General features: G+C 48.3%; 2 protein-coding genes across 5 annotated transcripts in view; both read right to left on the bottom strand.

The window, feature by feature from the left end:
* Positions 1-395, bottom strand: part of IPO9 (importin 9) — a 53382-nt gene extending 52987 nt beyond the window's left edge. The window contains exon 1 of the mRNA XM_008685187.2: positions 209-395. Coding sequence (XP_008683409.2) covers positions 209-371 — 163 coding nt within the window. The 5' untranslated portion in view covers positions 372-395. The remainder of the gene's footprint in view (positions 1-208) is intronic.
* A 1688-nt stretch (positions 396-2083) lies between these two features.
* Positions 2084-24680, bottom strand: part of NAV1 (neuron navigator 1) — a 246049-nt gene continuing 223452 nt past the window's right edge. For 2 of the 4 annotated variants that reach the window (XM_040636446.1, XM_040636448.1), the window contains 15 exons: positions 21199-21320; positions 20412-20420; positions 17517-17713; positions 17083-17275; positions 16827-16995; positions 16422-16519; positions 16161-16256; positions 15761-15920; positions 15088-15323; positions 13971-14125; positions 13751-13822; positions 13085-13281; positions 12449-12567; positions 10588-10785; positions 2084-8889 (listed from right to left, as the gene is read on the bottom strand). In XM_040636446.1, coding sequence (XP_040492380.1) covers positions 8794-8889; positions 10588-10785; positions 12449-12567; positions 13085-13281; positions 13751-13822; positions 13971-14125; positions 15088-15323; positions 15761-15920; positions 16161-16256; positions 16422-16519; positions 16827-16995; positions 17083-17275; positions 17517-17713; positions 20412-20420; positions 21199-21320 — 2117 coding nt within the window. In that variant the 3' untranslated portion in view covers positions 2084-8793. The remainder of the gene's footprint in view (positions 8890-10587; positions 10786-12448; positions 12568-13084; positions 13282-13750; positions 13823-13970; positions 14126-15087; positions 15324-15760; positions 15921-16160; positions 16257-16421; positions 16520-16826; positions 16996-17082; positions 17276-17516; positions 17714-20411; positions 20421-21198; positions 21321-24680) is intronic. The other 2 variants (XM_040636447.1, XM_040636449.1) reach the window with 1 other exon arrangement.

Genomic DNA, 24680 nt, shown 5'->3' with positions numbered 1-24680 from the left:
CAGGCGCGCCTCCCCTCTCCCGGACTTTCACAGCCACGGGGGACACCGTCCTCTCGCTACCTACCACACTCCTGTCTGCTGGGCATCGGCGCCCAGATCTCCATTGGCTCAGGCTCCCCTTGCCCCCGGCCGGTCCGAAGCTGCGGCCAGCGGATCGTACGGCCGGCCCAGGTCCGACCCATCCTCGTGACGGTCCCGCCTCACTCACCCTCTGTCACCTCGAGCACCTTAATCTGTTCCTCGGCAGCCGCTCGCACCTCCTGCACTGGGGACAGGATCCCGGTGAGCGTATCCACCAACGCCTCCTTCAATCCTTGTGCCACTGGACCCGGCAGCCCAGAGGCCGCACCACCCGCTGCCGCTGCCGCCATCTTTCTTCCCTTCAGCCCGCCAGCCCCGCGGCCGGGACCCGCCACTAAATGACGGCTCCCGCGCGCGGCCAATCCGCGAAGCCGCGCCTGCGCACCGGAGCAGGGCGGGAGCCAGAAGGGGGCGGGGAATTGGTCTAAGCCTCCAGAGACAGCGCCTCCTGTTGTATGGACGGAAGCTGCACCTTTTCCCGCAAGAATCACTTCGCATGTATGTGAAAACTGAGGTTAGGGGGCTTTTTCTAAAGTGGAACAGCAAGTTAGCAAACTCACTTGGAACAAACGCCATAACATAGGACTTTAAATTCATGGATCTTTCAGGTATAAGATACTTTGTTAGGAGAGAGGAGGTGAAATGGGTGTTAGAGGGCTTTAAGGAGAGAGGTCTGGGTCAGAAATTGCTATTTTAAACCAGTCTTTCCCCCCACCCCAAACACTGAAAAAAAACCGTTGGGTCAAGTGAGCTTCTTCATCTCAGCCTCAAGAATTCAAAGGTAGGGGAAAAGAAACTGAAGTGGACTGGGCAGTGGGGAGTGGTCACCTGCAAAAGACCCAGTCCCTTGGTTTTCCAGCCTAGTTGAGCCCAACTTCAAAATTGTGGAGTGTCTGGCCAGGAGAGGGCATCTGCGTGGGGAAGGGTATTTCCTCCAGAGTAAGTACTTGAATGACTATTTGAGAATGAATCCTATTCGTTGAGAACGTATAAATTTTTGCCCCCTGAGAAATTGTGTCTGGACGTTTAAGGAGTGAAGGAGCATGAGTAGTTTAATATGGATATCCTAGGGCTGGTTGTAGGAAATGGCTGAAGGAATAGAGATAATGCTAAATACTGGAGCAAGTGAATTATGCAGAGGGGTTAAAAATGCAGGGCAGAATGTAAATAAAACAATCCATTTCTAATTTTAAAAAATGCAGGGCAGGTTGGCAAGCATGTAGTGGCAGAGGGATAGAATGGCATGTTGTTGGAGTGGGAGGCTCTAGAGGAAGAGAACAGGTAATTTTTAGCAAGCTGTTAAGGTTGAGTGCCTTAAAATGGTTTCTAGGAACTCAGACTCTCATTCCCAAGTGACAGGAAACCAGATGGCAGTTCCTAGCCTAGTTTAAGACTATGACGGATAAATTGATAGTGATCTGGGGTTGTCACTTCATCTGAGTATTCTTCCTAAAGATGGATTCCTTGATTTGAGGACAGCTCTAAACACATTTGTCATTTCCCATGTTTGAGGACAGGTGGGTTGTGTTACCACAATTTTATAGGAAAAAGATTGCTTGTTGGACCTTGGAATTCCACAGTAGGGAATAGTAGGACTTCTTTTCCTTCTTTTCTTGTTCCATTAGAGCAGCTTCTTTTTTCCTGGATTAATTCACTTTTACCCCTGGAAGAGAACAGGAAAGTCCAGAGGGTGGTAGAAATTTTCAAGCATTGTGGCAGTGGATGGAGGACTCAAGAACCCTGAATTTTGGGCTGGTGAAGGATGCTATGTCCACAGCGTGCAAGTAGGAATCCTCCCCCCCCCCCAAGCCCCCACTTTCCCCAACCAAAAGGTTCTAGAGCTTCTGCTTAGGATTTGAGGATCAGACATTTCCAGGCAGATGAGGTTTACCTCTTGGTGAGGCAAATGACCACAAGCAGTCTCACCTTGCAGATCAAGGAATGGGCCACAAGATAAATGGAGACAGAAACCAGACAGAGAGGGAACTAGAGAGAACCAGTGGACAATACAGGAGATAACTTTATTGAAACGCAAATGGCATCAAACAGATGAATCTTGCTGGGAGGAGACATGCCTGATGGAACAGAGGGCCCAGAGGAGAGGGGCCTCTGGCAGTGATGGAGGAAGGCCTCTTCAGCTGGCCTGGCATGGATTTAATTTTCAACCAATTTGTTACTTAAAACAAATTACCGAGGGGACAGCTCAGCTCTCTTCATGATTGTTACCGCAACTATATACAACGGTTTGCTTTCCAGATTCAGATTTGCTTTCTCTACATTAGATATAAAAGGGGGTAGATTGAAAGAGGGGAGGGTCAAATGAGAAAAAACATAAACACACAGACACACACATATCCTGGTTTGGGGCTTTATGTCCAATAAATTAAAAAAAAAAAAAAACACCAAAAACCTGGTGCAAAAATTCCTGCCCACTTTCCACCTGAGGATTGCCATGCATTTGAGAAACACAGACTCCATCACATACACAGTGCTGTCTAAAACAGGATGGGGGTGGGCGGGGGGAGGGAAGGAAAGGAATCTGGTAGGGGTTGGAATTCTTTTTAAAAAAAGATTGTTCTGTTAAAAAAAAACACAACACAAAAAACAACAACAGTAACAAAAGCCATTAAGTGGGAGGTTCCTGCAGAGCAGTATCCCAGACACTGGCTGGGATATGGGAGCTCTTGGCTTATTATCTAACATCTTCTGTCTCCAAGGAACGGCAGGGAAGCAGGGAGTTCCCACAGGAGATGACCAAAGGCCCGCCATCGGCCTTTGGGGGGACCAAAGGGGTGATTTTAGTGCAATCTGTTTTACACTTGCCTTCCTCCAGCTTAGTTCCTCCCCAGATGCTTGGTCCTAGATTTCAAGAGGCCTAGTACTAGCACATTACTTTGTCCTGTACCCATAAGCTCCCTCTCAGGGAAAACTGACAAACTTGAAACAAATCCAGTTGTCAACATCCTCCTCTACCCCACGGCCCCATCAGCTAGAATCTGTGAATCTGGAAAGGTAAGAAGCTCCTCTCAGATTTTTTTTTAAGGATTTTATTTGATCACTGTGGCTGAGTAATTCTGTACCCTAGGCTTGGCATGGGGAAAGGAAAGGATGAGCCGAAGGATTTAGTTGCCCCTGTCCTGCATCTTCATTGTGCTTCAGTCCCTCCCGTGAGCCAAGCAGAGCATGGAGACGGGGTCTTCCTGGGGGTTCTGGAGCCCCCCGCTGCCTTGGGGAAGGAGGTTCTAGCCAGGTTTCTCAGACCCAGCAGTGCCCTTTAGAACTCAACTAAAGGAGAGGGGATGTTGCTAAGAGCACAAGTTGCCATGGAAATACAAATGAGCTTTTCTGACTTTTCTCATCCTATCATATAATCAGAAAAAGGCTCGGAGTAGACACAATCCTGCAGAAGAGCAGTCTGGAAGAGACCTCCGACTGCTTTCTTCTGCTACAGCCCATTAGTTTCCCAGGTAAAAATTTCAGAGCCAGGAGGTTTTTCTCTGAAGACTGTGTGCAACTAGAAGAGATGCCAGCATCCCCCTAACGTCTGCCCAAAGGCACACGTACCTTTTCTTTCTGCGTTAAATAAAAGGAAAGACAGAAACCTAAGGGAACACAGGAAAGGTCACTTTGAAATTAATGCAAAAGCCTGAATTATAACCTAGGATCTTCTTATTTTTTGGTCCTAAAGCCCCTCAGTGTGGGGACTCTGCTACTTGCCTTTCCCTTTGAAAAAGTTAATTTCACACTGTAGCGTGCATCAGAATTTCCAAGACGGTTTGTTAAAACACAAATGGCTGGGCCCTCTCCCTAGTTTCTGATTCAGTAGGTCTGAGATGGGGCCTAAGAATTTCATTTTTAACAAGTTCCCAGATGTTGCGGCTGCTACTGCTGGTCTGGAAACATAAGTTGAAAACCAGTATTTCAAGAAATGGAAGAGTTCAATCAAGGAACCAAGGCTCCATTTACTTCCATGACCACTCTTGTCAACAGAAAATTCACCATGGCATAATCCTTCAGAAAAATAGCCAAAACATCCAACTGGGAGGACCCAGTATACATAGGTTTAGTTTGCAACTGTAATGGTCTCTGTGCAGCCTCCAAATTTCTATCGGGGTCCTCATCTTCCCGTTTACTTCTGTTTCCCAGGGTCTCTGGCTGGCAGCGCTTGCCTCCAGGGCTAGGCTGAGCGCACGTCCACACACATGGATCCTCAGCTGTGGGGAGAGCCAAGTTGGTGGCCCCATGTATCCCTGATCCGGTTGGTTGAGGACTCATGAATAGATAAAGCTGATTCAAGTATAAAGGGCAGTATCTTCAGGCATTGGCCTTTTGGGAACACAGTGTCCCTAAGACCATTTTATTACTTATGGCCTCTTTAGTGAAGCCATGAACCACTAGTAGCCAGAACTTGCTAGTAGTTCCTCGTCATCAGAAGAGTATACCAGTATTATATTAGTATATCCATTAGTAAACCCTCTGGAAATAAACAGTTCATCCCATCAGTGGAGGTGACTTATAGTCTGCTTGTTAGCGTCAGCTTAGCTAAGCCCCAAGAAGAAGAAAAAAAAAGTATGATGAGGCATTACATTTGGTGATCTGGATTACTTTAACACTTAAACCCTGTGTTAAACCTGTGATTAGGACAAGAACAGCTTCCTTTCCTAAACACCCTGCAATAAAGAATCCTTAGAGTCTCCTGTAGGTCTCCTGATGCTGGCTTGTAGGACCAAGTCCCACTCAGTCTGGCAAATTTCACCTATAAGCTGGGTTTCTGTATATGGCTGTCCTCTCAGGTGATGATGTGTTTGTGAGAAAGAGCAGGCTGCTGTCTTCCTACTCTTTTGGAATACTACAGGACGAGACTGGAAGGGAATGTCCCTCTGAATAGTGTGACCCTCGTGTCAGGGAGATAGGAGTGGAGACATGGTGAGAGGAGGTCCATTGGGAGTCTTGCAAACCAGGAAAACCAAAAAGCCAGAAATGAAATGAAAAAAAAAAAATCCCTATTTCTTCTGAAATCCTTAAGGAGTATGAAGGGATTAGTTAGAAGGCTGGTAATTCAAGACCAAAATGTAGCATGCCAATCAAGAAGGACTTCATCGTAGGGTCTGTCCATGGATGGCACATCTTTCTTCCCTGTTAGCCTCTAGCTTCCCAATGGTCAGACTACATGAAAAAGACGTTGGTATAAGGAGTCACACAAAGACAGAGAGAAGCACCGTGGAGCTGCCACAAAGCATAGATTTTTTAAAAATATTCTGAAGCCTCAGAAGTTAGGAAACAGCAACAGCAAAGTGCTCTTGAGAGGGAGAGGGAGAGGGAGAGAGAGACACACACAGACATCAGGTCCCGTATTAGCCTCCAATTACCTAGTATTTTATTTTTAATGCCTAGGCAGGGATTGAGAAACACATACACTGGACAAAATATGTTGGTCATCTTCATCCAGAAATGAGAGGGAGTCTACGGAGGAACTGCTTCTGGAGTCATGGCTCTCCCCAGAAGCTGATGTTGGGTATTGAACCATGTCATCTGCTAGCCCACTTTGGTGAGGAATGGAGTGGCGGGTCTGGAGAGGAGAGGGAGAGACACATCCCAGTCCTACATAGGCTGGGTTCTTCTGAAGGTGCCTGGGGGCTGAGAAGTTAGCTGTGGGACCCAGTTTTCATTTTCGGAGGGATCCCAGTAGTCTCAACTAAGAAGCAGGTGCGTAGGTAGGAGAGAATGCCATGGATTCGCTCTTGCCATGAATTCTAGGGCAGTAAGGGGGAGCTCAGGTTTTCTGCTTCAGAGAAGTCTGGATGAGCACCCCAAGGGGTTATAGCACCATGAGGAGGCTCAACCTTTTGCAGTTGCCACATAAGCATGATTCCTTGGTGAGACGACAGATCCCCACAATGAGGGGCCCAAGTGTGCAACTGTAAACAGGGTCCCAGGCTCCAGAGGGAAAGCTGAGGCTGCAGTGCCACCTCATTAGATGGGAACACACTTTTTGGAGGAAAGCAACTAGAGACCTGGGCTAAATGCAGCAGTCAACTCAGAGTAGAGGGTGGTGGGTCCCAGAAATAGAGAGTAAAATTCGTAACGTGAGAGGCCTCCAAAATCAACCTGCCGAGGATCCAAGTAAAATTCACGATGGTATCCATGGTTATCAGGGAGCCAAGAATCCCTTTGGAGGTCTGAGGCAGTTGGAATGGAGGAAGGGGTTCTCCCCTTTCCTTTTTCTCAAGTAGCCAGTAATATCCATGATAGAAGGCACTGGCTGGGCAGCACCAGAAAGTAGAGAGTTAAGGGCTCAACCACCTGATCAAGATGGCATTAAAAGTCTGAGCCTTGCCATGGGACTGGAGCTAAGGACAGGGTTCAGAAGAGGCCTCGGTCCAAAGAAGGCCCATCCGGTCTTCCCTTCCTTCCAAGTTAGAACACCCAGCTCTGGGGCCTCCTCATTCTGCACAGCAGAGACCTTAAGGCAGTGATATCAGCACCATCCTTGAACGAACAGCCTCTTCCCACCACAGAATTGCATATTTTACAGCTGAGTTGGTTGGGGATCTTCACAGCTCATGGACTTAGCAGCAAAAGCAGTAACAGTCTCCAGCATAGAGGACCCTGTCACCCCTGGGAGCTACCAGATGAGTGCAGAAGCTTTCTTGGGGAGCAGCCTGAACCATCTGTTGGACCTCAATGGAAAGATTCTGATAGGAAGAGTCAGATGCATGGACTCGTTGGTTGGGTGGGACAGAACAGTCCAGATGAGTATGCCTGTAGATTCTGATAAGGTCTTGTGCTACATAGAAATCTGAAGAACACACACTTGGACCCAGGCTCATCGCATGTCTTTGATCTGCAGAGCCCTGAAACTTCATCCTCACCAGGCAGGTCAGCCTGGATCTCATCCCACAGGGGCTTCCGGAAGTGGCAGGAACAGGACTTGTCCACTTGAGATAAGCAAGGTTCCACAGTCCTTCAGGGTCCATCTTAAGGGATCCCAGCGCTTCCGCCCCTCACATATTAGACATCTAATCAAAGGCTTCTTTCTAGCTGGCACCTTGGGTTTTGGCTACATTTCTTAGATGATCCTGAGGGTCCACATAAGCAGGGGATGTGCACTTAATGGAGGTTAAGATTTCCTACTGGACTGTGAACACCACGGCTCAAGTCTTGCCTTGTTTTTTTAAACCTGGTGACTGGCAGACAGTAAGTACTCAGTAAGTGTTTGCTGAGTGAAGGCATGTAGACTGCCAGGCCTTCGGGTAACTCCTATTGAAGGTGGATCCCTTTAGAAGGCAGATCTTTGCCACCAAATCAAACTCCTTGAACCTTATATTCTGATTGGGAGTATTTCATATGGATGTTCAGTCTCCTATCAGTGAGTATTTACTTGTCAAGAACAAATAGTAAAGGCCAGCTATGGATTTTGGATTCAGTTGAGCAGAGCGGCCACCATCAGAATAGTGCAGTGAGGGGCCCAACAGGCCCCAAGACAAAGGAATATTCCCAGTTTCCTGGTTTTCCTCCCGTCCAGCGTGGAGCTCAGAGTAGATCTTCTATCAGCATGGGGTGACAGACTCTCAGACCAGAGGCTGGCCGCTGAGCTCCCAGGCAGAACGTGTGCTTTCTCCAAAGGGAAGTCAAGGTTCTTCTCCTACTACTTCTGCCTGAGCCAATGCTTCGGTCTCCTGTAAGTCCCAAGGATGCCAAAAATAGTGGCGTGGAAGGCATCTCGCTAGTCCCAATTAGATGGCATCAGATTCTCCGAAGAAAACCCACTTGGAAAAGCCAAACTAGCCCTAGGAAAAGCAACCCAAGCATTTTGTGGACATGAGAGAAAATGGAAAAAAAAAAAAAAGGAAAATAAATAAGCACATGGGAGGGGAAAAAGAAACAGAAAGCGAAAATAAAAAATAAAAAAAGTAGGGTTTATTGACTCTCATGCGTGTTAAATTAGAGGGTATAAGACAGAGCTAGCAGTCTTTCTCTGAAGGCTGGAATGCTGTTGTTGTGGTTTGGTGACTTCCGAGATAGGCAGCCATCTTGTCATCGTCCCCTGCGTCATCCAGGGATGGGCAGCACGCTCTCTACCTTGGCAACTGCTTCCTCTCTCTCCAGCGTCATCTTTTCCTTTCTTTCTTTCTTTCTTTCTTTTTTTTTAAATACCTTTTACAGATTGATTTTAACATTTTGTAAACCACATGCTTCTTTTTCTGAGCTCCAGCCAGATCTCTGGGGGAAGAGTTATTGGCAGTGGTCACGGAACTCGGAAGGGTCTGCGAGAAATTCTGGGGAGCGTCTGCCTCCCTCAGACTTCCCCACACCGGGCTGTCTCTCCCAGAGCTGCTCATGAGAATCAGTTAGGAACTGCTGCAGGTTTTTCTGATGTCTTCTGAACCCCTCCCCAGAAAGCCTAGGAGTTTTTAATTGAGACACGAAATCAAGGAAAAAGACCCAGAATCATCTTTTCCCCAAAGTCATGAGAGGAGGCCAGTAAATGTATCTAGGGAACACAAGTTTCCAAACTCTACCCCACCAGTCCTTACTAGCAAGTTCTCAAGGTGCAGCACCAAGAACCTGCCCTCTTTCTTCACCTCCTCCTCCCCCTCCTGTTCTCGTGGGCCGGAGAGCCAGTGCTCTGGAAGAAGAGAGGGGAGAGGAGGAGAGAGCGTCGCTGATGCCAGCATTCTGCTGTCCGGGGTGACAGGGACTGCTCGGCCCTCAAAGCGTGGCCTGGAGGTTGGGGTCCAGGATGGTTTCTCGATCCGGAGACTCAATGTAATTGGCAGCTTCTTGAAGTTTCAGCAGCATGGCCATCTAAAGAGGGGCAAAAGGATGGATTCATGAGTCGGGACTCAGGGTCCTGCCCACAGAAGGGAAACATAAAGCAATCTAGGTCAGGGACCTGATCCTTGGTTCGGAAGTGATGAAGGGCCCAGAGAGCGTACAGGTGGCTCACGAAAAGGTAGCAATGGTCACTTCCACCCTGTCTGTAAGCGTGTGCATGTGGTGCTCGGGAGTGTCTCGGCTATACAAGGTACTGTGCTGTGATGGGGGAGGGATGCTCAAACCAGACAGCCTCTGCCTCCAAGGCGTTCACACTCAGGAGAGGACAGAAGGCCTGGACATATCTGCTGGGAGGGATGTGGGAAGTGGCTGTAAGAACGTCTGTGTTTGTCAACTTCTTCCAAAATAGATGATAATCGAATAGACTCAGTCTTATCACGGGCCAGTCCTGCACACCCACCCCCTGCCCCAGCTCACAGCCTAGTGCTTCGTGTCAGGTCTAAACACTTCAGTGTATTCACCTCCTTCCTCCTTCCCTCTTTACCTCTCTCCCGCTCCCATGCTTCTTCAAGACGGTGACCCTTCCGTTTCAGCTAAGTACACCTGGCTGGTTCTCTCCTGAATCTGCTCTTCACCCTTCTATTTACGTGATTATTAACAGTCTTCCAATTGAATGGCTTTTTTTTTTTTAAACACAGGTAACAACTGTTTTTAACAAAGTCAAAATTTAAATTAAAATGTATTATGACTTAAGTGGAAGAATTTCTTACTTGCCACGTGAAACTGCAAGGTCACAGGAGTGGTGCTGCACGTTAAAATTTTAACACAAACTGCCAAGTTATCTTCCCAAATGGCTTTGCTAACGAACACTCCCACCAGCGGAGAATGAAGTCTGTGCTTCCATCCACACTATTCCTGCTAACGTGAAACGGTTTTCTCCTTGTTTTGATGTTGTATTTCCACAACTATTAGAGGAGTTAAGGATCTTTTTATATTTTTATAAAATATTTTTGCACTTCCTCTAGTCAAATGCCTATTCGTATCCTTTGTCCATTCTTCCAATTGGAAATTTTATGAGAAGTTTCATATATTCTAGGCACCAATCCGCTTTTGGTTACAAGCCTTGCAAATATTTGCCCCTAGTTGGTCATTTGTCTCAGACTACTTTTCACAGTTCATGAAATCCACTGAACCGAGGCAATCCTCAGGATAATATCAGAGTAGAGGGAGAGAGAGGGAGAGACAGAGTGTACATGTGTCCCACTGCTTTCTTTTTTGGTTAATAGTCCTACCTGGGTCTTTATTAGAATACATCTTGCCGGCATGCATTATTATTTAGCTTAAGCTAGGCTGTAGGCATATCATCTTTATAACCCAACATTCTGACTGTTGAGCTCCTCCTTGACCTCATTCTAGTCCTAGCCTTGCTGATACCCTTCAGCCTCCCTCAGGGTATGCATGAAAAGTTCAACTCCGGGGCACCTGGGTGGCTCAGTTGGTTGAGCATGTGACTCTTGATTTTGGCTCAGGTCATGATCTCGGGACTGTGGGATCGAGCCCTGCAGGGGGCTCTGTGCGCAGTGCGGAGTCTACTTGTCCCTCTCCCTCTGTTCCTCCCCCAGCTCACACGCACGCGCACGCTCTCTCTCTCAAATAAATAAAATCTTAAGAAAAAAAAGTTCAGTTCCATAATACTCTTACTTTAACAATAGAATGGCTTCTACTCACCAGAGGGTCTGAGTCCAGAGAACTTGGGGTGCTGTCTTTGACTGTCCTATCCTCGGGAGGTGAGGCAATGCTATGAGGGCCCACAGTGGGAGGGGGCAGGTGGTACAGCTTTGATTGGTCTTGTTGGGCTGATGGCCAGGGAAGAGTGTCCCGGACCCACTCCACCGGGTCCTCCCAAGCTGCTTTCTGTCCATGGACCTGGATCGAAGGGGAGATGCTGTTACTGGCATTGGGATCCACAGACAGAGGCTTGCTCATGCAGTCTCCTATGGCCATATGCATTTCCTCCAATGGAAAGCCTTGAGACTCTGATCCCCACGAGTGGAGACTCAACTCCTTTGAGTTTCCCCACAAAGGAAATAGTTGGTGTAAACAGGTAAAACTATTCTGGAGGATAATTTGGCAGACTGCGTTAAAAACTTAACATGTACATGGGGCGCCTGGGTGGCTCGGTCAGTTAAGCGTCAGACTCTTGATTTAGGCTCAGGTCATGATCTCAGGTTGTGAGATCGAGCCCTGTGTTGGGCTCTGCACTGGGCGAAAAGCCCGCTCAAGATTCTCTCTTTCCTCTGCCCCTCCCCACCACTCCCCTCTCTCTAAAAACAAAAGCAAAAAAACCCAAAAAACAAAACAAAAAAACAAACAATAAAAAACACTTAATATGTACCCACCTCACAACCCCGTAATTTTAGGAGGTTCTTCTTTAGTAATCATAGCCTTCTTTAAATTTTTAAATTTTTTTTTCATTTTTTAAAATATACTTTTTAAAAAACTGTTTCTCTTTTTTATTTTTAATTAGGCTCCATGCCCAACATGGGGCTTGAACTCATGACGCCAAGATCAAGAGTTGAACTCTCTACCAACTGAGCCAGCCAGGCACCCCAGAAATCCTATCTTTTAAAAGAATTTTGATTTTGTTGAAAACAGATGTTATCTGTGTAAGAACATTCTGAAATTGGAAAACTGTTAATAACAAAGCAAAATTTGGGGCACCTGGGTGGCTTATTTGGTTAGGCGTCTGACTCCAGCTCAGGTCATGATCTCACGGTACTGGGATCGGATCAGGCCCGGGGTCGGGCTCCCCGCTCAGCAGGGAGTCTGCTTGTCCCTCTGCCTCACCCCCTGCTCGTGCTTGCTCTCTCTCAAATAAATAAATAAAAATAATAATGCAAAATTAAATGAAATAATGATTTCTGGCAAGGTCTGATAGACAGCGTCTCTAGAAACTTACCACATCATCAGGGGATAACTACTGCAATAACAAATTTCTTTTACGGAAAATACATGGCCAATAGGGTCCAGCCACTGCACTAGAGTTCACTAGCGCTGGAATGGAGGCTGGTGATCATTATGCCCTAATTCATAGATGAAAGCTACAGGGGAGGCTTTACTAAAACGACACCTTCCTTTTGCATAAAGTTCTTATTCTAGCTTCTAAAAATCTTTTCACAATTTCATGTCTTCAAAACAACCCAGTGATTTAGGCAGAACAGACTTTATTATCTCCTGTATGTAACTTGGCCAAAGTAACATTTTTATTAGTAGTTAGTAATAAGCTAAGACTATAACAGGGTTTTACTTAGTTCTTAGCTCAATGATTTCTCTATTAGCTCTGATCCTTAAGAGAGAGGTCTGATCTGGCATAGAGACAGAAGGCCCAGGACTGGAGACAGGCCCCAGAGACTGTGGTCCTGTAGCCATTTGCTGAATGGTGGCTGGACACTGGGCCTCACTCTACCTCTTAGCAAAAGAACCTGACCAGTCTTCGGAGCCTCCTGTCTAACATTGAAGAGATTTTTCTGCTTTGTTAGGTGGGACAGCCTGACCCCGGGACTGAGCAGAGTCAGAGGGTAGGGCTCACCTTGATCCCATCCTTCGCTCCTTCCTGTAGGTAGGGAATGATGGAATTGTTCCACAGGTCAATGAACCATGTCCGGAAGTCCTCAATGCCAATGGGACAGGACAGAAAGAAGCAAGGGCCTAGGGAAAAGGATGAGGCCAATAAGACGGCTGAGCACCAGCGCTCTCCAGTCATCTGTCTCATTTAGTCCTTAATACCAGGCAGAGGGGTCTGGTAACCAAAGAAGGAAAGGAAATTTAGAGTCGGGCTGTCCTGAGATTGCTGTCAAGACTAATGGGAGTGGCCGCCTGGCTGGCGGTCTCATCAACAGTGCTTCTTCACAAGGCGGAAGTGAGGTGAGGGAGTGAGAGGAAGTTTTCCAATTCCCTCCTAAACACTTTCTGTTCCCCATTAATTGTGAGAAAAGTGAGGGAGCGGGGTTAGCTTTCTGATGATTGAAGTGATTTACCCAAAACATGGTGCTAACTGTGAGGGGTGCTTGGTAAGTAATCAAGCAGTCCTGGGTCTGAAGCCACGAGGTTTGCCACTCCTTTACATGCTGCAGACTCCAGAAAGAAATGGGGACATCCCACTGCGTGGCAAAGTAGGAAAGGGAAGCCACCTTCTGACCCCAAGGGGGAAGCTGAACCCCAGTACCGATGAGGAAGTCTGAGGTGCTGTGCTTCTCAAGGAAGGTGTGGAGATGGTACCACAGCTTGGGCACCCAGTCGAGCACCCGAAGCAGCTCTTCCTTGTTGGCATTGATGTCGCTGTCTGATTCTACCAGCTTCCTCCTCAGGTAACGAACCAGGAAGCCATTGGCTGGCTCCACGTTGTTGGAGAAGGTCAGCATCCTGCAGTCAGGAATGGGGAGTGGGGTCAGGGTGGCCATGTGGACGTTGTCGGCATCCATCCCCTGCCAGTCCATCCCTCCTCCTGCCTGCCTCCCACTAACGCCCACTGGCTTTCTTCTCAAGCAATGGCGAGTCGACTGAACTCAGGGCAGCAGCCGTGGGCAGGACCAGTGACCCTCTTCAGATAACCATCTGACCTCACAGACCCGGGTGTGTGGGCAGAGAACCCAAATTACAGCATCCTAGCTGCAGCTCTCTTAGTTTTGTAGTTCTTTCCTCTTCTCGAGGGTTCTCTTCCACCCTGTAACCGACGTGGCAAATATCCCTACTCTCTCTTCCCAGCCCAGGAGCTCTGCCTAGTTCTCCTTCCTGCTGACATCTACTGCCCCTCTGGCCGGATCCTGGGATTTCACTAGTTTACAGAACCTTAGGTAGGGCTGGAAGGTTTATCCAGGGCCACAGTTCTTACCTGAAGCTCAAGTGCAAGCCATGATTAGGTGTCATTTTTACAGGCTGATTGGTGGTACCTATGATATAAGGACTGTGGGAAAAAGGAGGAAAAAGGTTTACTTAGACTTGTCTTAACACCTGCTTTCCACTACGTACACCCAAGGGCAAGCTCACAGGGTGGACTGGACCAGGCTCTCCTTCTTCCCACTGCAGTGAGTTTGGTCCTGACTCCAGCTTACCATTTGTGGTACTTGCAGGTGAGAGCCCCGTTGACCAGCTCACTGATGGAGCCTGCTTCACTCAGGTCATCCAACAGGATCACCAGGGGGACATCCCCAATTCCTGTTTCCCGGTCTATCTGGTTGGCCAGGTTGGAGAGATACAGTTGCAGATCCTGAAATAAAAGAAGGAAGTGGGTCAGAACTCAGGAGGAGTGAGCACTTGGGTCAGCCGTGGGAGGAAGGGTTTTGGAGAAGGTACGCTAGGTCTGGAGCCCCCGGAGCCTTTGGTTCCTGTTTCATGCATCTGAACATTGAACTGTAGAACCAGACCACGGCGGACTGATAAGCAGTGGGCCCAAAGGCTCTAAGGCAACCACCTTTTTTTTTTTTTTTAAAGATTTTATTTATTTATTTGAGAGAGAGAGAGCACAAGCAGGTGGAGGGGCAGAGGAAGAGAAAGAAGCAGAATCCCCGATGAGCAGAGAGCCTGACACAGGGCTGGATCCCAGGACCTGAGATCATGACCTGAGCCGAAGGCAGACGCTTCACTGACTGAGCCACCCAGGCGCCCATAAGGCAACTGTCTTCAGCAATGGCTCCTAAGTCCGTGAAGGGTGGGGATCATATCCGATTTCCTGAAGGGATTTTCGCTGGGTGGGTACCATGAACCACTCCAATGGATAAGCCTCCCCCTACTGGGGGGAGCCAAGATCTGAAGCACCCCGGAGTGTGAGGGTGTGCTTGAGAGACATCCAGATTTGGCAGGGGACAGCACAATGTGTCACATGTAATTCTGAGTTCTTCTCCCCAGAAAGCCCAAAGTCAGAGTAATACTGAAAAGAAAGGTAGAGGGAAGGAAATAAACAAAGGGGCGGGATTTTCAGGGTTGGCAGAAAGTGAAGTGGAAAAGAGGATGTCGTTTAGTCAATGATCAGCAAAAGGGAAAGGCATATACCAGAGGGAAGGGGAAGTGTGGAGAAAGAAGGGAAGGGAAAAGTCTGGAAAGAAACTGGGGGCAGAGGAAGGACTAGCAAAGGGGAATGCGAGGGGGAGGGGAGGAAAGAAGGGGCGGGGGAAGGCCTTGGGGGAGCTGAGGCCTGAGCAAAGGCTGGTGGGGGGGTCAGGAGGCAGCCACCTTGCAAGACTGCTGGTGCATGTTGAAGGTGCTGACGATGCCCTCGGTGACCTCGCGGCCGGAGCGCTCCACCAAGTACTCAGCCAGCCGGTTGGTCAGGTAGGTCTTGCCCGTGCCGCTGGGGCCCGAGAGGACGAGGCGCCGGTGCTTCAGCAGGAGGCTTATGTAGTGCTGCATCATCGGCTTGGGGACCAGCGTCTCGAACACCAGGCTGTCGACGCACTTCTCCTTCAGACCTGAACCCCCAGCCCCAGAGAGCATGAGCATGACAGGGCCCTGAGGATGGCAAGGCCCCCGGAGGGCATTTCTTTCTTCATCTAAGAGCCCACTGAAAGAACTCATTCCTCTGCCCCATGGCTCCAGAGGAACCCCCCAATCCCCAGTTTTGAAAACAAAGATCTTATTTCTAGGGACACGTTCGGAGTTACAGGTATATGGGTGGAGTGAGAAACCCAGGCTTTCTAGAAATTTCCCTGGGAAGGAAAATGGCTCCGGGAACAAAAGTTAAGACTGGATCTTACGCATCTTTTCATATCTCATGTTACTTAAGTACAGTGAACTGCACGTTGTAGCTTCTCAGTAAATCCTTGTTGAATGAATGAGTGACGGACTGTCTCATGTTCCCCTCCCTCCCTCACCCCGTATCGCTGCACCCCAAAAGACAAAGACTGACCTTTGAGGGAGACCGATATGTTGTTGACACCTCGGCGGCAGGGAGGCATCTCTGGGGGCTCCGCATCCAACACCCGCTTCACGTGGCTGATGCTATAGCCGTGGATCGACTCGGGGCTCAGTCCCAGGGTAGAGGCTGGGTCCATCTTCGAAAGGTAGTCCTGACAGAAGAGAAAAGGAGAAAAAAAAGTTAAGGGGGAACGGCAAGATGACGCAAACCCAGAGGTACAAGCCACAGACTTCAGAGGGAACAGAAATCCATGGAGAGAGGGAAGAACCTATGTTTTTCCTAGTTGGCATTTCTCCACGAAGCGTCAAAGGTCCCCAAGACCCCAACGCCTGGAAGGCTCCATACGCCGTGAAAGGACGAACAACCTTTGTGAGTACATGTGTCCCTTTACCTTGAACACTTGGAAAACAGCTTCATCCAGCATCTTCCAGTCCACCTTCCCGCTGACCTTGCTACATCCCAGGAAGAACTCCTGCTGCTTCAAGTCCTACACAGCCGCGGTAGAAAGAAGTGTGCGAGCCTCAGTGAGGTCCCTCCAAGAAAGGGGGTGGTCCTAAAAGGCCTTAGCCGTGGGGTACTCTGGTTTCGGGGGTATTCAGAGCCCAGATATTCTTGGATACATGGTGTCACAGGCCTCCCTGGAGTTCCTTACCCCTTTGATGATGTGCTGGGGGGGCATCCGCACCACCACCCGAAGGCTCACTTCCTCCTTTGGACCACAGGTGCTGATGCCATCCATGGGTGACAGGTCTGTCGGCAGTGAAAACAACTATTAGCTTTAGGGGCCCCCATGGGCTTTCCTAAACCTTCCAGTCATCATCCCTGCCCAATGACTCTTTACTACCAAGAGGAAACAGAAACTCCAAAACTGAAAAGCAATTAGGGTCGAAGGACCAGAACAGTTCTTCGTGTCTCATGACACCGGGGTGCGCTTGGTTTAGGCACCATCGACCTCCGTGACTGAGAGCGGTGCCCCCCAGAGCAGGCAGGATGGGGTGCCAGTGACCCAAACCCGTTTCTTCCTGCCACCCTTAGAGGTTCTTCTCCCAACAGGTACCTGTGTCGGTGAGACTCGGGCTGGAGGAATGGGTGAGGGCCAGGCCCAGGGAGCGGCGAGGGGAGGCTAGCGCAGACGATCCGGGGACCTGCCCTGGAGTGGAGCCCGATGAGGGGCCTGGGGCGACCTTTAGCCGGTCGTTCTCGGCTTTCAGCAGGTCCACCTCCAGCTGCGGCGAGAACAGACGGGGCCGCGGAGTTGGACGGATCTCCAGGCACGGTCTTCCCCCCGCTCAGCTCTGCGCCCAGATACCCACCTGCATGTTGTGCATTGTCTCCCGAAGTTGGTCCAGTTGGTGGGCGGAGTTGAGCGCTTCCAGGCGGATGTCGGTAAGCTTCATCTCTTTCTCCCACAGCTCGGAGCGCAGTTCGGATACCTCTTTCTTCTCCGGTTCCTCCTCCTCATTGCCATGGAACAGCCTAGTGTGGGGGACCGGGTGAGCAGGGCCCCTGGAAGAAAGTGAGAGTGAAGCCAGGCCACATGGGCCAGCTCTAGAGTTACGAGGGGACACGGAGATCCTTGGTCACTGGTCTCAGGGACGATCAGCAGTGGGCGGGAAGGTCTCATGCGCCCCAGGAGAGACCTACAGTGTGGTGCTGTTTGTCCAGGGGCAAACAAGGGGCTTAACTACCACCGCCGGCCAGCGGTGTATACTAGTCCCGGGCTGGGTGGCAGGCAGACAGCACTTACTCCGTGACATCTACGCCCACAGAGGAGGAGTTGGAGGACTTGATGGAGGGCGAAGCAGTCTCTGTGGAGCCGTGCTGTAGTTTGGGGGATGAGGGGGCGGAGGAGTCGGGCGTGGCAATCTCCTCAATGTCGGAGTAGGAGGAAGCGGACTTGGGCCCCTTTTTTATGCTGAAGGCTTTGTTGAAGGAACTTCGAAGCTAGAAGAAAGCAGATCCAGGTAGAGAGACGTCAGGGCTCCGCTCTGGAGACTGGGGGAGGACTGGCTTGGGACTTCTGAGACGGACAGCTGTGCAGGCGGGGTATTTGCTTGCTGTCATTAAGCCTCCCTCTTAAGGCTTCGCTTGACTCATGGAATATGGACACAAGAGTTGCCTAGAAAGTAGGGCTGAGAGAAAGTGAACTGTTCTGGCTTGCTGCTGTTGTAGGCTATGGGAACTTCTTGGGTCTGCTCTCTCCCATGGGGGAACTAGGCCCCTGAGGGGGACAGAGAGAAGCCCCCAGAGGTCACATGGTGGCCAATCTCTCAATGACCCAATCCCACCTTCTCCAGCAGACCAGTTACTGCTCAGTCTAGAGCCTCGCTCACTTTGGGTCTCAGGATCCACCCTGACCATGGCTCATCGGATCAGAATCCATCTCTCTATTTACCTAGTAAGCAGAAACTGGCCATGTGATGATCCGGTGGAAATCAACGGAAGGGAGTGGTATCAAGTGGTATCTTTTAGTGTCTCTTGTGCTCAGCACATCTCAGAATGGTGAAAACAATCAGATACAAGTGCTTTCTCCTATTCCCTCTCAAATGTCCTAGAATAAGGGATATTTCCCAGCCTCTCCTCAGAATACGTGGGAGACTCTAATGTGACCATAGATTGTTTGACCTTAGGTGGTGATGAGCTTGGGTGTTAGGGCTGTGAGCTAGAGATGCAAACCAGGGTCCTGGCCCACCCGTTCGCATGCATCCAGACAGCATGCACACACACAGGGACACAGATGGAATGGCAGCAAGAGACAGAGAGTAAAGGAGGGGTCGAAGGCTGTAGGGGACACAAGCAAACCAGATCTTTGGGACAGTGAGAGAAAAGAAAGGAAAATTCGAGGGTACTCTTTCAAAGTGTCTCTTCTGGAACACAGGAAGGCTGTTAGGTAAATGAGGAGAGCTGATGGTGGTGTGTGTTGGGGTGTCTACCTGGGAGGACATAAAGGAGGACCAGTCTGGCTGCAGTGGGGATAGGAGAGAGAGCATGTGTGCAGTCAGCTAGAGTGTGCGTGCAAGGGGCAGAGTATCATGAGGTAGTCGAGGCTCAGGAACCCCATAAAGCTCAGTTCTCTGCAGAGATGAGGAACCGAGCGTAAAAAGTGGACTTGCTTGAGTTTGTGGAATTGAAGGAAGGCCTGGGACTGGAACTCAGGCTTCTTAATTTTCAACCCAATGGTCTTCTCCACACTGTCGCCTCATGGGAAGCTGTGTGTATATGAGAGAGACAGAGAACGAGACAGAGAGTGTGTGTCTGTGTGTGCGTAAGTGTGTGTGCATAGAAAGAGATCCCAGGACCACAATCTGCCCGAGGCACACGTCCCGTAAGGTCACAAAGACCGTGAGTGAGAGACAGTGGTGTTCTCTGTGTCGTTCAGGGTTCCCAAAGCACAACGGCTGGCAGATGTTCATTGGTGTTACGTGGTGAAGGACTCTCTGAGTCCAGGAACAGCGGATCAAGCAAAACGAAACAGACTCTTTACTAGGGGACATCTCAGAACGTTCCTATGTGGTCGTGCACTGTAGAAATGCAGGGCTTTTCAAATTGGAGGATGGCATCCTTGTTTTAAGAAGCACTGCTGTGGACTTGTGCGTAACACCTGCTGGGAAATGCCAACCTAAAGAGTCAAGTTGAAATGATTATCCTGGCCTTTCAGGCCCTTCCTGTCTGCATCCCACCCTACTCAGTGCTCCAGCTACACTGATTTCGTCCCTGCAGAAAGCATCTCCACACACTGTCCTATCACAGTCCCAACTCAGTTTAGCCTTTACCTCCTCTGTGGTGGTTCCCTGGCCTCCTGTATCTTAGTTTCATGTATGAGCGCCTCTAGCACTTACTGGCTGAACCATGCATTTTGGCACCGCTGGATTGTCATCAATACCATATGTACAATATTGCGTTTTGTCTGCCCGCAATTCTGCAGGCTCCTGGACGGTTCACATGACAGACTCCACTTTTCACATCCTTCATAACACCTGGCGCAACATTGGGCTAACTTAGTGGACCTCAGATGTCTGGCTTGTAATGGAAACTCTGGTTTCACTTTCTGCTTGTCTGAGACGATACTCTAATCCCTGAAATGTCTTTGGAAGCTCCACGAATGCTCAGAGGGTTTCAGGTTTTCAGGTGGTTTGAGGGTGCCCTGGACTGGATCATATCCTCTCCTATCTCTGGTTCATCTCCCTATAGAGCTAAATCTTCAGGCGAGACCCAAACTGAACTGGCCTTTGGGAACTGTGGTTGAAATAATGTTCATCCAGGATTCTCTTCCATGTTGGGCTTCTAGGGTTTGAAGGAACAAAAAAAAAAATCAAGAAAGCTCATTTTCTGGATCGGAGGAACTCCAATTGACTGCTTTTATAACGGGCTGATTTTGTAACCAGGGGAAGACAGGAGCGAATAGATCAGGATTTTGTTTAACTTTTCCATTTGGCCCCCAACCAGACCACTCCTCTGTCCTCATGTGGGGGCAGCCGTGGATGGACCATGCAGTGGAGTGAGTTAGGAACTCTGGGGTGGTAGTTACGGTTAGTTTTATGAGTGGCCGCTCTTTCTTTAGGGGGAAGGGAGTTGCTCTGGAAATGGGGAAGGTATGGCAAAAGGAAAGAGAAAACAAGGAGAGAGGAACTGGGTCTCTTACCTCATAGACCTGGAAAAAAATAGGGATTTGAAGTCAGCATTTTGAAGGGAAAAAAAAAGAAGCAACACTTAATCACTCATTTCACACAGCTGGGACCCATCTGTGCTATACAAAGGTTTTGGGGGCCAGTCCTATTGAACAGGGGACAGAGGAGCAAGAAGTCTCCACTGGGGGATCCTCTCCTTGCCACAGCCAGCGAGGAGCTAGAAGTGTTTTAGATCTGCCTACGCAGTTTCAGAAAGGTCATCCAAAGTCCGTTTAGGGCTATCAGGAGCCAGCCGGGGGTTGGGGAGTACTCTCTCTGGACTAGTCAATGGTAATATAATGGTTCCTTTTGAAGTAAGATGGAAAGTTCCACGAATACCTCTCCAAAAAAAAAAATCGAAGAAATGACCTGCAGGAGCATCTAGAATGAATGGCTTTGTTCAGAAAATCTTCTCTCCATAGTATAGAAGAGAATGGGCGTGGGGTGGGCAAGGGGCTTGATAGGACGTTCCCTTCTGGATATTTCCTTCTGTTGCCAAACATATTTGACCTAATCAAAGGCATGGAGAGCCCAAGGAAAGCGGGTGTGCACAGGGTTGGAGGGACGGCCTAGGTACACGTGGGACAGGATGGGGATAACAGGAGAGTTTAGCAGACCTTGCTCTGAGCAGACGCCTGGGGCTTCGTATTCACCCCAAGGCACCATGTCGTGGTTAATGCTGGAAGGAACGGACCCCTATGCTGAGGTGGAGGTGACCCACCATGGCTCTACATAGTTCCTGCCCCCCAAATTTGGACCTACCCAGCTCTTTTTTTTCTTCTTTTTCGCATCAGCATCCTTGCTGCTGCCAATGCTGGAATGGCTGGTGATGCTGTTGAGGCTTGAGATGCTGTCCGAGGAGTTCTGTCTCTTGATCCGGAGTTCTAGGGGCCAAGGACAAGGGGGAAGAACACACACAGGGTAGATTTAAAGAAGACGCGGGACTTAGGGCAAGTGTAGGGGCAGAAGGTGGAAGAGAAGGGCACCAGCAACTTCTCCGTCCATGTTATTCATTTTTTGAATCATTCTTTCAACACTTATTGGCGGCCAATCATGTTGCAACATTAAAAAAATGCTAACAGTAAAAAATAAGAAATGATCCCTGTTCTCCAGAGTTCCCAGTCTAGTAGGATAAACAGCAGTACATAAACTAATGAACTCCACCTGCATAAGTCTGAGAAGGGCTTAGTGAGCGCTGGCCCTCAGTACCTCGACGGAGACATCAACCTACCATTTTTTTTTTAAGTACCTCTACCCCCAGTGTGGGGCTCGAACTCACCACCCCGAGATCGAGAGCCACACACCCCACCAACTGAGGCACCCCTCAAGCTACCATTTTTCGTGATTTTCCCCAGCAATACTCGGGTGCCTGGTGCTCCATGGCCAAGTATAACTAGCCATGTGTCCTGCATTTAACCGGAAGGAGCTTTAGTGGTCGCACCTGACAGGTAGAAAATCTTTTCGGCACTCTGAGAAGGTTTGGAATGGCACAAAGGATGACCCACTTTCCCATCACAGGGAAGGAAAAAATTAACGAGGGAGAGATGTTTCAGTCTTGAAAAAACAGAAGTTCTTCAGATGGGAACACTGGAGAAACTATTTGGGCTGATGAAAAAGTACATGCAAAGGCCCTGTGCTGGGCTCCGGCTTTGCTTTGGGGCAGCTCAGGCAGACTGGAATGGAAACAGGACAAGGTACACAGCAAAAGGTGAGGGTGAGGGCGGAGGGTAGGCTCAACCAGCTCAGGAGAGCCCTGAATGCCTTTTAAAGGAAACTGGCCTTTGTGCCATAGGCAATGAGCAAGAGCAGCAGAGATTCCGGAGCAAAGGCAGACTAGAATCAGATTCTTTTTTTTTTTTTTTTTAAATAGAGAGAGAGCAAGAGCAAGCAGTTGGGGGGGGGGAGGGTAGAGGGACAGGGAGAAAATCCTCAGGCAGGATGCCCACTGAGCACAGAGCCCAACGCAGGACTTGATTCAGGACCCTGAGATCACGACCCGAGACGAAATCAAGAGTTGGATGCTTAACCGACAGAGCCAACCCCGGTGCCCCAAGATATAATCAGATTTTAAAAACCTTTTTATTTTGAAACAATTATAGATTCACATGAAGTTACAAAGAATGCACAGGGAGGTCCTGTGTAACTTTCGGCCAGTCTCCTCCAATGTTAGCATCTTGCCTAGCTGGAGGACAAAGTCAAAAGACTGGGTTTTTCACAGCGCTTACTCTGTTAACGTGGAGAGAGAGGAAGTGGAGGGAAACCAGGTTAGAGGTAGGGGACTAGTTAGGTGGCTACTTGCAGGCGTCCTCCTAGAAACAAGAGCTGTTTAGCGAAGATGTGGGTAGTTTCTGGTTATTTTCTCACTCTCTCCATGACCAAAAAGCCATCGTTAGACTCTAATCTTCCTCTCATACAATTGGGAAAACAAGATCCTAGGACCTACCAAAGCTCAAAAAGCACATGGAAAACCTTTTGTTCAGAGATTATCAAACCACGTTTATGATCCTACAGAGTATTTCCAGTTACTTCAAAGGTGCGGAAAATTCTCAAGAGAACGTGCTGACTTGAAGTAAAGAAATTTCCATTTGTATAAAAATGGAAATATGTATCTCTCTATGTATTTGTATATGCAGAAAATTATTTCTGGAAAGATTCACAAGAAACTATTCACAGTAGTTATCTCTGGGGAGTGAGATTTGGAGGGGGGTTCAGGGAGAGGGATTTTATATTTTACTACATACCCTTTTGTGTAGTTTACATCAGGGGCTGACAAGCTTTTACTGTAAAGGGCCAGACAGTAAATACTTTAGGCTTTGTGGCCATATGGTCTCTGTTACACCTAGTCAGCAATGCTATTATTGTATTAAAGCAGCCATAGACAATATGTAAATAATCAGCGTGGCTGTGTTCTTGTAAAACTTTATTTAAAAAACAGATGGTGAGGGCCACGTGGATGGCTCAGTCTGGTTAAGCTTCCAACTCTTGATTTCAGCTCAGGTCATGATCTCAGGTCGTGAGATCGAGTTCCGTGTCTGGCTCTGCACTCAGCACAGAGTCTGCTTAAGATTCTCTCTCTCCCTCTGCCCCTCCCCCACCCCTCTCTCTCACTCTCAAATAAATAAATAAATCTTTTTTTTTTTAAAGATTTTTATTTATTTATTTGACAGAGATAGAGACAGCCAGCGAGAGAGGGAACACAAGCAGGGGGAGTGGGAGAGGAAGAAGCAGGCTCATAGCAGAGGAGCCTGATGTGGGGCTCGATCCCACAACGCCAGGATCGCGCCCTGAGCCGAAGGCAGACGCTTAACCGCTGTGCCACCCAGGCGCCCCTAAATAAATCAATCTTTAGAACAGAACAAAACAAAACAGGTGGTGAGCCAGATTTGGCCAATGGGCCATGGCTTGCTAACACCTAGTTCACATTTTCCCCCAGAACATGTATTGCTTTTATGATAAAAATAAATTTAATTAAAAATGAATTAACTAAAAACAAAATGAAGGGCAGCAAAATAAGCGTGTGCATCTGTCTATCACCAGTTACTTAGAGTTCCAAGTAGTTGTGAGTCTATCGATTAAAATTTAAAAATACACTATATAGTACTTTTAGAAGCCAAGGGTATTTTAGAATCAAATAATCTTCAAAAAGTTAGGAACTCTTTTGTGCATTTTTAATTTTATGCCATGTACATTTATTACTTTTTAACACATAAAATAAGGGTAGGTATTATTGCTCTGAGCATTTAGCTTGTCGAATGCTCCTAGAAATCCTCCTGACCAAGTTGAGTCTGGGTCAACCGCAATTGAGGAAAACATGCAAACTCATAGTAAAAGACAGAATTCATTTACTTATTCACTTAACAAATACGTATCTGAAGAGTAAGGTGCACTTGGGAAACCAGAACTAGCTTAACATTCCAGATTCATCGCTTATGAGCTGTGTTTGACCTAGTGATTTATCTTCTCTGATCTAATTCTCAACTATAAAATATAGGGCTGTTATCTGGAATAAATGAATACAAGTACAATCGTTAGAATAGTGCCTAGCATATGCCAAGTGCTCAATAAAGGAATTTTTTACTAGTGCCATAGTTGGGATACAGAGTGCAAGAGGAGAAGCGGTGGAAGTGAAGCTAGAAAGAAACATTTGTCTTGGATCAGGAAGAGGATAGTAGGCCATACACATGGGCTTGGAGCATATTCTCTTTTCCCTTTAACTTGTTTTTTCTGAAATGTTTCAAACACAC

Source organism: Ursus maritimus, unplaced genomic scaffold (assembly GCF_017311325.1).
Source record: "Ursus maritimus isolate PB19 unplaced genomic scaffold, ASM1731132v1 scaffold_2, whole genome shotgun sequence".
Lineage (NCBI taxonomy): Eukaryota > Metazoa > Chordata > Mammalia > Carnivora > Ursidae > Ursus > Ursus maritimus.
The sequence above is the reverse complement of the archived record's forward strand: the minus strand, read 5'-3'. Positions and strand labels throughout refer to the sequence as shown.